Here is a 13,600-nt window from a genome sequence, read left to right on the forward strand (position 1 = left end):
TCGGGCTTCGTCCTCTTAGAACTGGAAAGGCGGACAGCATTCCCTGACCAACGTCTAAAATAGTACTTGTTCTTTGAAGGCAGGATGAGCTTCGAGGAGTCTGAAACAACGGTTCTCCTCGCCATGAACAGGGAGCAAAGCGGCTCGCGCGGGAGGAGCATCACTTTCCTGCACTCCTCAGGGAACCTCGTGGCCACCATCCCTGCCCTCAGGCTGGAGAACTTTCTTCCCTGAGGTCGTCAGAGCCCCGGGACTTACGTCACACGGAAGTAGGCCAAGGCAGACAGACACGAGGCATGAGCCAATACGGGAGCAGGATGCGGGCCTTCCCCGCCTGAGCATGCGTCAGGGGCGGGACTTCCGGCCTCTTCTGCCGGCGGCCAGTTTGCTTGGCGGCTCCGGCGGCGGAGTCGGCCCGCTGCTGCCGTTCCCTCGACCTCTGTCGGGGGCGAGGCTCCTCATGGGGCAGTGAGGGAGGAAGGGGGCACCCGCCTAGCCAGCCAGGGTGCCCTCACACCTGTAGCCTTCATTTCTGCGTCTCTCCTGTTGCGTGGCGGGCCGGGAACGAAAAGGTCCGAAGGAGACGCTGGCCCGCTGCACCGAGGCGCGTCCGAGGCTCCGAGGCTCCGTGACGCCCCCCGGTGGGCATCGCGCCAGGCCCGGGATACGGACCCGACGCCCGGGACCCCTCCTGTCCCGCCGCTCCCGGTCTCCTCTCCTCTCCTACGGCTCCCGGCCCCGCTCCGCCCTCAGACCCCGATGGCGGCGGCCGCGCTGAGGGACCCGCCTCAGGTAAACGCGCGTCCTCCGGGCCCGCACCGCCCTCTCCCGCCGGACACTAGAGCCCCGAGTGCGGGGCGCCTGCTCGCGTGCCTGCGGCCCGGGCGCCGGGGTCCAGGCCGGGGAGGCGGCCGTGCGTGGGGCCGTGTTTCTGACGGACGGTATGACGGCGCGGGGACGGGCCCCCAGGCAGAGAGGAGGGTACATGTAAAGGCTGGAGTTCGGACTGAGTCGGGTCCAGGGTACAGCAACCCAGACCAAAACAGGCTCCATCTAGCTGCAGAGACCAGAGCCGACTGGCGGCAGGGGGCAGGGGGGAAGGGAGGAGGCAGGCAGCACAGGAGGATTAATCGCAAGAGTCGTAGTGAATGTTGATGGACCAGAGTGACCGCACTGGATGTGTGAGAAGTGGTTGAATTCTGGATCCACTTTTGGAGAAGGGCCTCTCGGAATTGGGGGTGTTGCTCTTGGTGAGAGAAGGGAAGTAGTGAGGGACGACCTAGTCTTTCGTCCTAGTAGGCGACAGATGGAAGGCCCATCCGTTCGTTAGGGACGTTAGCAGTAGGTTAATTTTCCTTGGCGATACTGTAAGTTTATTTCCGCTCTTAAGAGTCTGAAATGTTTCAGAGAAGAGTGAGTGTAGGCAACAAGCGGGTAGCGGGACAGGCAGGTCTGGACAGCTAGGGAAGTCGTTGAGGATGGAGACTTTCAAAAATGATGGCCGTTATGTGCACGAGGGTGAAGCTGTTTAACACAATTAGGAGGGGAACGTAGGTTACGGTGGCAATGCTATTAGTAGGTCGAAAAGACGGGTGTGTGCTAAGAAGTGGCTCTCGCTGAGTGCCTGGTTGGGTTTGCTGGGCAGTGCAAATGCAAGCGAGGTGAAGTGGCAGTGGGAACGGTGTGGGAGAGGAGTTGATCGGGCAGGTGGCCAAGGCTTCCATGGGATGAGTGGACGAGAGATGGCTGGGGAGACGTAGCGGGAACTGAGACAAGATGGCAGGGAGGCTGGGAGTGCTGCTTATTTAGCAGTGTATAGCTTTCCAGAATTTTAAGGTGAGGTTTGATGGGGTCCAGGTAGTTTGAGTCTTGTTCTGACGGAAGAGGTCTGGGGCAAATATGGTCGTCACTGTTCCTGGTAGGGAGATCTTCAGGGCTGGGGTTTCCACAAAGGTTGAGTGGAGAGAGGAGCGTTGTGGCTGCTGAAGGGATAGCCTGGCGGTACAGAAACGCAGCAGGATCATGGGAGTATGAAATTGACTCTTGGTTCCCGGTGGCTAATAGTGAAGCAAGGATTAGAGGCAGCTGGGGAGGTCTTCTGTGCAATGTTGGACGCTTTCCCTGGCATTCGGTGCATTAGAGGACCATGGTTGTGCTGAATCGTAGTTGAATTTTTCAAGCATTCTGTGCAGGCCTTGTGCCAAGCACATGGGTGTGTCCCGGGAGACTCCTGTGGCGTGGAGCAGGAAGTGTGCAGGGCTGTGGGAGTGCAAGGGTAGGTTCTGAAGATGCGAGAGAGGTGCAGTCTACACTGTGATGTGCACATGGAGAGGAGGTGTGAGCTGATGGCTCCTGGACCCTGGTGTTGAAGACTTAAGGGTGAAGCGCGAGCTTGTGTCTTTCAGGCGTGATTTGGGAGATCCAAGAGGAATTGCTTGGCAGGAGGGCTGGGGCCGTTCAGGCCAGGCCCAGAGCTGAGATGGCATGTGTGTGCCCCTGTCTGTTGTTGCTGAGGACTGAACACTGATTAACGGGCAGTGAGGAGACTGTGGGCATCAGTGGCACCAGGGCCTGGCATCCTCTGTCAGGTGGGAGGTCCGGTGGAGGGTGGGAATGGCATAGATGTGTGGGGAGGTGGCTTGTGGGTTGTCAGAGGGAGAACGTTCAAGATTTCGTCTGTCCCCTTCATGACAGGGTGGTGTGAGCTTTCTGGATGTTGCCGTGCGCTTCTCCGGGAAGGAATGGAGGCTCCTTGATGAGGCTCAGAGACGCCTGTACCTCGATGTGATGCTGAAGAACTATGCACTTGTATCCTCACTGGGTGAGACCGTCCCCTCCGCTTCCCCCTCCCCAGTGGCATAGGCTCTGTGTCCTGCCTCACTCCCCTTTGTGAAGGTGGTGCTCTGTCCTCAAATGTGCTGCAGGCAGTGCTTGCTTCCGCAGTTTTCTGGGGGAGTTGTGGCAGGTGGAAGGCTGGGGTGTTTGCACTGCTCTTCTCTCTCCTGCAGCCTTAGTACCTGCTGTACTGAACCCTCATGGGGAAGGATTGGAGGTCAGCTGTCTTGCAGTAAGGCTAATGGATGCACCTTGGTTCCCCTTTCCCTGAGTGGGGCAGTGTGTCCAGATCCATGCAATTTCTGTGGCCCCAACTGGAGCTGACAATTCCATGTGCCTGGATTTGTCCTGTGTATGGAATTGCAGCCATTGTCATGGTGGGTACTTACCTGGACTTTGAGCTACGGTTCAACTGTTTCCTGTATTGTTCTCTTTGTGATGTTTAGACATCCTCTCTCCCTGTCCCCACCCACCCACCATTATTGTGGTACAATGCACAAATAAAACTCTATATATTTAAAGTATGTAACAGGATGATATCCATAGCTATTTTAAAATAATTATCGCTGTGGAGTTAACGTGTGAGCTAACTTAATTTATTTGTTCTTTCTTTTTCTTTTGGTGAGAACATTTAAGATGTACTTTCTTAGCAAATTGCAGCTTGACAATGCAGTGTTAATAACTACAGTCACCATACTGTGCATTAGATGTTCAGAACTTTCTGGTCTTGTAAATGATAGTATATCCTTTGACCAGCATCTCCCAGTTTACCTAGTCATCAGCCTCTGGCCTTCTCTTTCTGTTTCTGAGTTCACTTTATTTTTGTTTTCTGAAGATTCTCCTTATAAGTAATAGCATACTTATGTGTCTTTGTCTGAGTGGCTTCTTTGACTTAGCATAATGTCCTCCAGGTTTATTTATGTTGTTGCTAGTGACAGGGTTCTTTGTTTTCACGGCTGAATATTTCTTCACGTATATTTGCATGTGTGTATACCACATTTTCATGATCACTTCATCCACTAATAGACGCCTTAGAAGGTTTCCATCTCTTGTCTGTGCAGATAATGCTGCAATAAAAATGGAGATACTGATTTAGTTCATATATACCTAGAGTTATTGAGGAATAACTGTAATACTTTCCACAGTGACTGCACTAATTTGCATTTTTAGCAACAATGTTCGAAGGTTCTCTTTTGTCTCCACATCCTCACCAACATGTTTTCTGTTGTCTTTTTGCTAAGTCATTCTCACAGGCCTGAGGTGACAGTTCATGGTTTTGATCTACATTTCCGCTGAGGATTAGTGATTGTGAGCACCGGTTAACCATTTGTATCTCTTTCACTGTGTTGAATTTTTCTTTTGCTGTTCAGCAACCTTTTAATTTGATGTAGTCCCACGTGTTTGCTTTTGCTTTCGGTGCCTGTGCTTTTGGTGCCATATTTTGTATGTTTTTCTGGGGTGAGGGGCAGAGGTATTTAGGTTTACTTATTTATGGAAATGGAGGTTCTGGGGATTGAAGTCAGAACCTTGTGCATGCTAAGTATGTAGTCTAACCACTGAGTTATACCTTCCCTCCTTGGTGCCAAAGTTTGAAATTGATTGCCAAGGATAGTGTCACGGAGCCCTCTTGTGTATGTTTTTCTAGGAGTTTACGGTTTCAGCTCTTCCATTTAGGTGTCTAATCCTTGTTGAGTTCGTTTTCATGAGTCCTGGAATATGGGAATCCAGTTTCATACGTTTGATGTGGATATGCAGTTTTCCCAGCAGTGTTCACGGAAGAGACTGTGCTTTTGCTCCTGTGTGCAGTTTGTGCCCTTACCGAAGGCCAGCTGCCTGCGGATGCCTGGGCTTGTTCTGGGCTGTCTCTTCTGTTCTCTGGCCTGTCCGTTTTTATGCCAGTACCATACTGTTTTGATTACCGTCATTTTGTAATATGATTCGAGGGTAGGACTGAGATGCTTTTCACTCTGATCTTCTCAGGATTGCATTGGCTGTTCAGGCTCTTTTGTGGTTGTCTGCACAGGTAGTTTTTCTCTATTTCTGGGAAAAATAGTGTTGGAATTTCAGTAGGAGTTGCATACACACTAGAGGACTTTGGATATTACGGCCATTTTCACAATATTAACTCTTCCAATCCCTGGACACTGGGCATTTTCCCATTTATTTCCACCTTTAATGTCCTTTATCAGTGACTAAACACTTTTTCACATACACATTTTTCTGCTCCTTGGTTAATTTCCTTCCTAAGTATGTATTGGTGTTGATGCTGTTAACTGCAGTTGTTTCTTCCTTTCAAAACTGTCACTCTTTTTTGTTTGTTTGTTTTTCAGATAGTCTATTGTTACTGGGCTGCAATTCAAGTGATTTTTGTATGTTAATTTTGTATCCTCCAACTTTCTGATTTTGTTTATGCACTCTTACAAGTTCTGTGAGAGAGTCTTTAAGTGTCATCTGTAGAGAAGACTTTGCTTCTTTCTTTCAGATTTAGAGGCCACTTACTTCTTTTTGTTGCCCAATTGGTCTGGGTAGACTCCTGTAGTTGAACAGAAGTGATGAGAGAGTCCATCCTTGTGTCATTCCAGATTGGAGAGGGAAAACTTTCAGATTTTACTATGAATATGGACTAGGCTGTGACTTGTCATATATGGCGTGTATCATGGTGAAGTACGCTTCTCCTGTAGTTAGTTTGTTGAGAGTTTTTACTATAAAAGTGTGCCGAAGTTTTTGGAATGCTTTTTCTGCATCAATTGCAAAGATCATATGCTTTTTATTCTCCATTCTGCTCAAGAGGTGTATCGCATGTATCGCATTGATTTGTGTACCTTGAGGCATCCTTACATCGCAGGGGTAACTCCAGTTGTTCCGGGTGTATTTTTTCTTGCGCTGCTGAATTTGGTTCTGTGGTATTTTACTGAATATTTCTGCTTATGTGTTGATCATGAATGTTGGGTTGCAGCTTTCTTGTAGTGTCCTTGTGTAGCTTTGGTAGCAGGGTAATGCTGAGCTCATAAAATGAGTTTGGAAGAGGTTCATCCTCTTCAATGTTTGGAAATTTGTGGAGGATGGGGCTAATTCTTCTGAAATATTTGATGGACTTGACCAGCGAATTTGTCTGGTCCTGGGCTGTTGGTTGTTGGCAGATGTTTGATAATTGATTCCATCTCCTTACTGGTTAGGTCTGTTTGTTTTTTCAGTTTCACAATTCAGTCTCGGTTAAATGGTTTGTAGGATTGTATCCATTTCTTCTGGGTTATGCAATTTGTTGGTATTTAACTCATCATAGTAGTCTTTTGTACTCCTTTGTGTTTCTGTGTTAATAGTTGTAATGTCTCTTTGATTTCTGATTTTATCTGAGTGTTTTTTCTTTGTGGACGTAAAGATTTGTCAATTTTGTTTAACTTTTCAAAAGTGAACTCCTTGTCTTTTGTCTTGTAGTCTCTTTCATTTATTTCTGCCCTGAGAATTCTTACTGCCTTTCTTCTGGTAATTTTGGGTTTAGTTTGTTCTTTCAACAGTTCCTTGAGATATAAAGGTGTTTATTTTCTCTTTTTTTGGGGGGGGGTCGTGGTAATTAGATTGCTTGATTCATTGATCAATTGATTGATTGATAGTGGAAATACTGGGGCTTGAACCCAGGACATGGTGCATGTTAAGCCCATGCTGTACCCACTGGGATACACCATCCCCACCTCCCCACTGCATTTCTTCTTATGTTGATGTATCTTAGCGGCCTGTTGTATCCCATTAAGAATCCCATCAGTGATTCATTTCCCACCTGTACCTATCTGAGTGCCCTGTTAGGGATCGGGTACACCAGAAACTCAGGAGCACTGGTTGAAATTATGGGGTGATTCCTGCATCCTGCTGTTCCTCGCAGCCAGTATTCGTGCGGTGAGTGCAGGCACCTGCAGGTGAGCGCTTAGGTGAGCATAGTGCTCACTCTGCTCTGCATGGTGTACCCAGTGCACACTGAGTCAGTCCGTTTAGTTCTGTATTATTTCTATCTGTGTGTTGAACAAGTTGTGTGTGTGTGTATTGTTTACCTTATTTTGTTGAATTGTCTCTCTGGGTTATGTTGTTGCTGGCTGAACTTTGTTCAAACATTTACGTTGAATTCTTTGATACTTGGTAGATCTCCATTTCCTTGGGTGTGATTTCAGCTAAATTATGGTATTCTGTATTGGTTTCACGTTTCCTTGATTTTGGGCGGTGGTGGTTTTCTGTAGCCTTGCGCCAATGTGTGCTGATTTGTTGGTGCAGCCTGTTTCCTGCAGACTGGGTGTTACCGTGTTGGTGGGGAAAGACCCCACCTGTGGTGGGTGCAGCGGTGCCAGCTTGATCGTCTGTGGCCACTGTGACTCTGGGGAAGAGCCAGCTGTATTTGTGTTAGTGCAGCAGCTTCACCTGAAGTCACCCCCGGTGAAGGTATCAGGAGTTCTCAGTCAGCGAGGCTGAGCGTGTCCACAGCGGTGGGGAAGGCTGCTGGGGAACTCGCATACTCTTTCTCCCATGGACGGAGGAGCTTCTGGCCAAAGGGATCCATCCATGTTGGTGCCCAGTTGGCTCTTGGGCTCCCTGTTGGTTGTGCTGGCCCTGGTGTCTGACAGGCGGGCACCTGTGGGGTGACAGCAGTTCTGGGGTGTGGGTCGTTGCCTAGTCTTCAGCAGCCTTGCCTTTGGATTGTGAGATGTGGCCACGCAGGGAGCAGCCCCGGGGTCTGTGTGTGGCCGCACACCTGAACACAGTGGCTGCGGGGGGTAGAGCTGGCGACTCTGTAGCGAAGTGGTCTTCTGGCCCTGAGACACAGTAGTACGAGATGTAGCGGTGGCTACAGAGTGGCGGCAGGTTCTGGAATGCCAGCAGCCACAGAGTAGGTGCAGCACTTTGGCTGGCTCCAGGACGTGCACAGGGTTGGAAGGGGGTGGCAGCCCTGATCCTAGATTGCCACAACGGCAGCTCTCACCGAGGTGTGGCCCTGTAGCTTCGGACACTCCAGGGCATGTGCTGTTGCCATGGCTGTTGGGTAGCTGGCTGGCGCAAGCTCCAGTGTCCTCTGTGGAGCAGGCAGCTGGCGTCTCCTGCAGAGCAGGCCACCAGGGCTGCAGTGGCTCCCCCTTGTGGCTGACATAGTAAGCCCAGTGACAGCCCAGCCCTTATTTCCTAGTGTTCTCCAGATGTCTGTGCTAACACAGTGTCTCCAGCCATCCTTTCTGTGTGCTGGTTCCTTTCTTTATGCTCCAGTGTGTTGTAGTCAGCTCTTAATTTGACTCTTGAGCCTTGTAAGGCTAAGCGATTTCCTTCCTGGGCAGCCGTGGAATTGTTTTTGTCACTGGTGAAGGATGGTGTCTCCTTTTCTGCTCTTTGGTGAGGTCACTCACCTTGTGCCCTTCTCGGGGCTGCTGTGTGCTGCGTTGCTGTGGGACAGCAGTGGCCATTCGCTTGTCCCGTTTTTCCTTCACTGCTTGTGTCCTGCATGTCCCAGGTGGTTGCAGATAGGACTTAGAGAGAAGGGTCCTCTGTGCATCGTGGTATGAACATGACTGCAGCCATGGGCAGGTGGGCTCGGAGGGGCCTGATCCTGGTAAACGGCAGCTGGGGACAGTGTAGCATCAGGGCTGTGTTATGAATACAGCTGGCCTGTGTCTTTGTTCATGCAGGGTTTTGGTGCCATTGCATGTGTTGTGATTGTGCTTTCATGGCCTTGATCCCACCCTTCTGCTGAGGTTCAGATCAGCAGTGGAAAAGGCCCCACAGGAAGCTGTGGTCGGAGAAGTGAGTACTAGACTCTGCGCATCCTTGTGTCACAGCCTGTTTCTGTGTCCTTCCCCGGGTAAGGTCTCCACCATTGTCAGACTCTAGGGGCCCAGTAATGCACAGCAGCTGCTGCTCAAACTCAATTCCAGTTCCCTAGTCTTGAAAAGCATCCCATCTGCGTGAAAACCCTCATTCTTACGTGAGACTGTCACACATTTGTGGTGAGCTCGGCCCCCCTCCCCCACACCCATGAAGTCTACGTGTCCTTCACGATTGTCACTTTGCATTCAGGTTGCTGCTGTGGAGCTGGGGGTGATGAGACATCCTGTGAAGAGACTGTTCCCGAAGCGGTGACCCAGGCTGGGTCTCCTGAGGCCGCTTCGTCTTCCCAGAAGACCCACCCCTGTGAGATGTGTGGTCCTGTTTTGAGAGACATTTTCCAGGTGGCTGAGCAGCAAGGAACAGGACACAGCCAGAAACTGTTGAGGTGTGGGGCGTGTGCAACACAATTCTATATACCTTTGGAAAGCAGTGTGCAAGGGGCTTCGTTTTTCAAGAGCCACAGATTCCACGTGTCACATGATCCTTTTACTTCCGGGAAAATCGTGGCCAATGCCAGACCTCTGCAGCAACAGGCCACACCTACTGTGGAGAAGCCAAATACAGCCACAGCTTTACAAAGCAGAAGTCGTCCCATTTCAGGAGAATGCGACAAAGCCCTCGGCCCTGAACACACACTTGTTCGGGACCAGGGTGTCGACACTGAAAGACCACGCTTTGTGTGCAGTGAGTGTGGCAAAACATTTAGGTACAAAGCCTCATTTGTTATGCACCATAGAATCCACTCTGGAGAAACGCTTCATGTGTTTAACCAATGTGGCAAAACGTTTAGGCAAAACTCAACCTTCAGTCAACATGGAAAAATGTATACTGGTTCAAGACAGGACAAGTGCAGCAAATGTGGGAAATCCCTGAGCCACAAGTCTGACGTCATTTATCCCCAGAAATTGCACAGTGGTGCAAGCAGCTCCGTGTGCAGTGACTGTGCAGGGTCTTTTTCCGATAGGTCTGAGTTGATTCCACGTGAGAGAGTTTTCTCTGGAGAAGGGTTTTATAAGTGTAATGACTGTGTGAAATCTTTTAGCTGTAGGTCTGCCCTCATTTATCATCAGAGATCTCACACAGGAGAAAAGCCGTATGAGTGCAGTGACTGTGGGAAAGCCTTTACCACTAACTCCTTCCTCCGTCGTCATCAGAGAGTTCATTCTGGAGAACGGCCTCATGAGTGTAGTGACTGTGGGAAATGTTTCAACTTGAAGTCTTCCTTCATTTATCATCAGAGATCTCACACAGGAGAACAGCCTTATAAGTGCAGTCATTGCGGGAAATCTTACACCACTCGTTTTAACCTCCGTTGTCATCTACGAGTTCACTCTGGAGAAAGGCTTTCTGAGTGCAGGTACTGTGGGAAATCTTTTACATCTAAGGCTGCCCTCACACGTCATCAGAGATCTCACACAGGAGAAAAGCCGTATAAGTGCAGTGAATGTGGGAAGTCTTTTACTTTTAGTTCCAACCTCCGTTACCATCAGAGAAGTCATTCTGGAGAAAAGCCTTATGAGTGCGTTGACTGTTGGAAATCTTTTACGTCTAGGTCCTCTTTCACATATCATCGGAAATCTCACACTGGAGAAAGGCCTTATGAGTGCAGTGACTGTGGGAAAGCCTTTAAGACTAACTACTTCCTCCGTTGTCATCAGAGAGTTCATTCTGGAGAACGGCCTTATGAGTGCAGTGACTGTGGGAAATCTTTTTTCTCTAGGTCTGCCTTAAGATACCATCAGAAATCTCACAGAGGAGGAAAGCCTTCTGAGTACAGTGAATGTGGGAAGCCTTTTCTCTTTAAATCCAGATTTTGTTCCCGTCAGGAAGTTCATTCTGGAAAGAGGTCTTCTAAAAGGTGCAGTGAGTGCGGGAAATCTTTGACCAGTAACTTCGCCCTCCGTTACCATCTGAGAATTCATTCTGGGGAAAGGCCTTATGAGTGCAGTGTCTGTGGGAAATGTTTTAGGGCTAAGTCTTCTTTCACATATCATCAGAAATGTCACACAGGAGAAAAGCCTTATGAGTGCGTTGACTGTGGGAAAGCCTTTAAGACTAACTACTTCCTCCGTTGTCATCAGAGAGTTCATTCTGGAGAACGGCCTTATGAGTGCAGTGACTGTGGGAAATCTTATATCTCTTGGCATGGCTTAAGATATCATCAGAAATCTCACAGAGGAGGAACGCCTTTTAAATGCAGTTACTGTGGGAAATCTTATACCAGTCTTGTTAACCTCCGTAATCACCTAAAAGTTCACTCTTGAGAAAGGCCTACTGAGTGCAGTGACTGTGGGAAATCTTTCATGTCTCCGGTTTCTGTCACATATCATTAGTGACCTCACACAGGAAAAAGACCTTGTAAGTTTAGGCATTGTGGGAAGTCTTTTACCACTAGATCCAATCTCTGTTATCACACAGTTCACTCTGGATAAAGGCCTAATGAATGCAGTGACTGTGGGAAATTTTTTATGTCTAGTGATGCTCTGTGTTGAAATTATAGTCGTCATTCTGGAGAAAGGCCTTATGCATGTAGTGAATGTGGGAAATCCTTTATCCAAAGAAGCAGTTTGAGAAAACACCAGTGGGTTGACAAGAGAGAAAGACCTTATGTGTGTAGTGAGTGTGGGAAATCTTAGCATAGTAAGTGTAGGCTTAGTGAACTCTACAATGTTCACACGGGAGAAAAACCTTTTAACTGCAGTGAATGTGGAAAATCTTTACCTTTAGTTACACCTTCCAGTACCATCGGAGGCCTCACACTGGAGAAAGGCCTTACAAATGCACTGAATGTGGGAAATCTTTTCCCTTAAATTACCTCCTACATGGTCATCAGAAAGCTCACACTGGAGAAGGACCTAAGTGCAGTGAATGTGGGAAATCCTTTACCGCTGTCTCCAGCCTCCGTTATCACCAGAGGGCTCACAGCAGTAAGGCCTTTCAGATGCACTGACTGGGAAGTCTTTTACCGGTAGTTCCACCGTCAGTTATCGTCAGAGAAGTCACACAGGAGAAAGGCCTTAAGAGTGCACTGAATGTGGGAAATGTCTTAGCAGACAAATCTTTCTCAATGTTGGGGACTTCTCACTAGAGAAAGGCATGAATGTACAGGGAATGTGCATTTTCCTTGTTCAGTGTAAGGACACTGGGGAAACTGGGGGGCCATAGGGCTGGGTTGACTCTCACTCCAGGTGCTTCTGAGAGTGGCATGAGTTTTTTCCTTTTGTCAAATTAGAGATTACGGGGTGTTCGGAGACTTTTGATGGACCTGTGCTCCCCCAGTCTACAAGGAACCTGATGCTTCCTGGTGTGCACAATTCTTAGAGGTAATGGTGCTAGTTGTAAGACCCCTGGGTCCAGTGGAAACCATAATCAGTGCAGGAACTGGTCGAAGAGGGAGTGGAGGAGGCTGCAGCCAACTAGATGGAATGTGCCTCTTCTAAGAACGCACCCAGATGTTCCTGTGACAGTGAGCATGCAGGATCAGTTTGTACACAAATGTTGGGACCTCCAGGTGTGTTTATCGTGCGTAGCTGGAGTCACTGTCATGCAATATATGTGGAAGGTTTTGTTTTGGGTTCTGTGGGGGCTAGTGAATCTGACCTCAAGGCCCTCACTGCAGAGGCAAGACAAAAAGGAGAAGGAGGCTGTGGCTGTTGTGACCCAGGCCGCCTTTGTGTTGCCTCCAGTAGAAGTGTACGTCATTGCTCCCTGGATTTGCTGCGACTGAGCTCCGAGTGACCCCCAGCGGGCAGTCGGAGAGAGTTGGTGGATTCAATACAGGGTTGCCAAACCTGTTTTTCAAAGAGTGGGACATACCAATTTTTCATCTTGAGTCAATTTTTAAAGCTTTATCAAGGTATAATGTACGTGTACTAAGCTGCATATATTTGAAATATACAAGTTAATAAGTTTTCACCTAGGAATGAGCCTCTGAAACCACCACAGTCCTGGTCATGCCCATGTTTGTTGTGGTACGTTTAGCTCATGTCCTATTCTAGTGTCTCCTTGCCCTTCTCACCTCTCCAAGTATCATTTGGTTTCCTTTCCCTTGCAGTAAATACCTCTGCATTTTCGTGAATTTATCTGATTGGAATCATAAAGTGTTTACTCTTTTTTTCTTCCTATTTCCGTTGTTGCCTAGTTACTTGAGATTCATCAGCGATGTATATGAGTGACTTAGCTATTTTCTGTTGAGTAGTATTCCTTGAGTGTATCACTGGGCGTTTATGCATTCATCTTTTTCCTGGGTGTTTTCTGGGTGTTATTTTGCTGGGTTCTCATTATGGAAAATAAAGCTGCTACAAACATTTGTGTCAGTTCTTTATATGGATGTATGATTCCTTTATCTTTCATTGATAACTCAGTGCAATGTGTGAGTCATGGGGCAGGTGAATGTTTAACTCCTTTTGAGAGTGAGAAACTGATCGAAAAGAACGGTTCCCTTTTGTGTTCCCATCAGCACTGTGGGAGAGTTCCAGTTCCTCAAAGTCCATGATAAGCGGTTTTTTTTTTTTTTTTTTTAAGTGGAGATACTGGGAATTGGACCTCATGTATGCTGAACGTGTGTTCTGCCGGTGAGCTACACCCCAGCTCCCTGTGGCAATCTGGAATGTCAGCCCTTTGAGTCAATGAGTAGTGCTATCTCTCTGGTTTTCATTATACTTCCCTAGAGATTTGTGACCTTGAACGTTTGTATAATGTGCTGTTTACCACGTAGACATCTATTGTACAATTTTTGATCATATCATTTCCCAAATTTTTTCAATATGTTTTTGCTGTTTCCATCATTTAAGTCCCGGCACTCAGTAAAGCAAATAAATTTAGCTGCACTTTGTAGGTTTTGCCAATTTCCAAGGTATAAATTCTCCCACCGTGAAAGTGGGATGTACTCAGAGATGGAGCTGAGAAA

At 48.1% G+C, this 13,600-nt stretch overlaps 1 protein-coding gene across 3 annotated transcripts; it reads left to right on the top strand.

The window, feature by feature from the left end:
• Positions 1-304: 304 nt before the first annotated feature.
• On the top strand, positions 305-12,998 carry LOC135322142 (zinc finger protein 418-like). 3 transcript variants are annotated; one of them, XM_064489944.1, is made up of 3 exons: positions 305-792; positions 2,695-2,821; positions 3,009-9,015. In XM_064489944.1, the coding sequence occupies exons 1-3, from the start codon at positions 760-762 to the stop codon at positions 3,104-3,106; spliced, it is 258 nt and encodes an 85-aa protein (XP_064346014.1). In that variant the 5' UTR covers positions 305-759; the 3' UTR covers positions 3,107-9,015. The 3 variants fall into 3 exon arrangements, with proteins under 3 accessions (XP_064346014.1, XP_064346012.1, XP_064346013.1); XM_064489942.1 differs by having other exon boundaries at positions 307-792; positions 8,881-12,998; XM_064489943.1 differs by lacking the exons at positions 305-792; positions 2,695-2,821 and having other exon boundaries at positions 4,478-8,607; positions 8,881-12,998.
• The last annotated feature ends 602 nt before the right edge of the window (positions 12,999-13,600 follow it).

The sequence above is a fragment of the Camelus dromedarius genome, chromosome 9 (genome assembly GCF_036321535.1).
Source record: "Camelus dromedarius isolate mCamDro1 chromosome 9, mCamDro1.pat, whole genome shotgun sequence".
In the NCBI taxonomy this organism is placed as follows: domain Eukaryota; kingdom Metazoa; phylum Chordata; class Mammalia; order Artiodactyla; family Camelidae; genus Camelus; species Camelus dromedarius.

What these genes read in the sequence shown, in the direction of transcription:
- LOC135322142 (XM_064489942.1), top strand. Translation starts at nt 760, where the DNA reads ATGGCGGCGGCCGCGCTGAGGGACCCGCCTCAG. An exon ending in CGCTGAGGGACCCGCCTCAG is followed by an intron (nt 793 to 2,694) that starts GTAAACGCGCGT and finishes CCTTCATGACAG; the next exon opens with GGTGGTGTGAGCTTTCTGGA. An exon ending in TGCACTTGTATCCTCACTGG is followed by an intron (nt 2,822 to 8,880) that starts GTGAGACCGTCC and finishes CTTTGCATTCAG; the next exon opens with GTTGCTGCTGTGGAGCTGGG.